This window comes from Pterocles gutturalis, unplaced genomic scaffold (assembly GCF_000699245.1).
Source record: "Pterocles gutturalis isolate BGI_N339 unplaced genomic scaffold, ASM69924v1 scaffold41784, whole genome shotgun sequence".
Taxonomy (NCBI): Eukaryota; Metazoa; Chordata; class Aves; order Pterocliformes; family Pteroclidae; genus Pterocles; species Pterocles gutturalis.
Genome location: NW_010134710.1, coordinates 1 through 222, shown reverse-complemented (window position 1 = coordinate 222; position 222 = coordinate 1). Strand labels below are relative to the sequence as shown.

The window sequence follows — 222 nt, the reverse complement described above, 5'->3', positions numbered from 1 at the left end:
CAGCACCATAAGGCTGGGAGGGTGATAGGGTGAGAATTTACCTACACAGAGTGGCTCGCTCCCGCTCCAGTGCCCGTCCTCCATGCAGATGCGGCTGCGGTCGCCCTCCAGCTGGTAGCCAGGCAGGCAGGTGTAGTCGCAGCGGGAATCCATCTGCACGCCGGCTGAGCACACGTAGGAGCCCCGCAGCACTGCTGGCAGCACGTGGCACCGGATTTCTGG

At 64.0% G+C, this 222-nt stretch overlaps 1 protein-coding gene across 1 annotated transcript in view; it reads right to left on the bottom strand.

Annotated features, from left to right (window-relative positions):
• The window catches only part of LOC104467779 (sushi repeat-containing protein SRPX2-like), a gene marked incomplete at both ends in the record, with an annotated part of 2,550 nt that extends 2,331 nt beyond the window's left edge, over nucleotides 1-219 (bottom strand). Inside the window, one exon of the mRNA XM_010081676.1 lies at nucleotides 46-219. Within this exon, the coding sequence (XP_010079978.1) occupies nucleotides 46-219 (174 nt within the window). The remainder of the gene's footprint in view (nucleotides 1-45) is intronic.
• Between the last annotated feature and the right edge of the window lie 3 nt (nucleotides 220-222).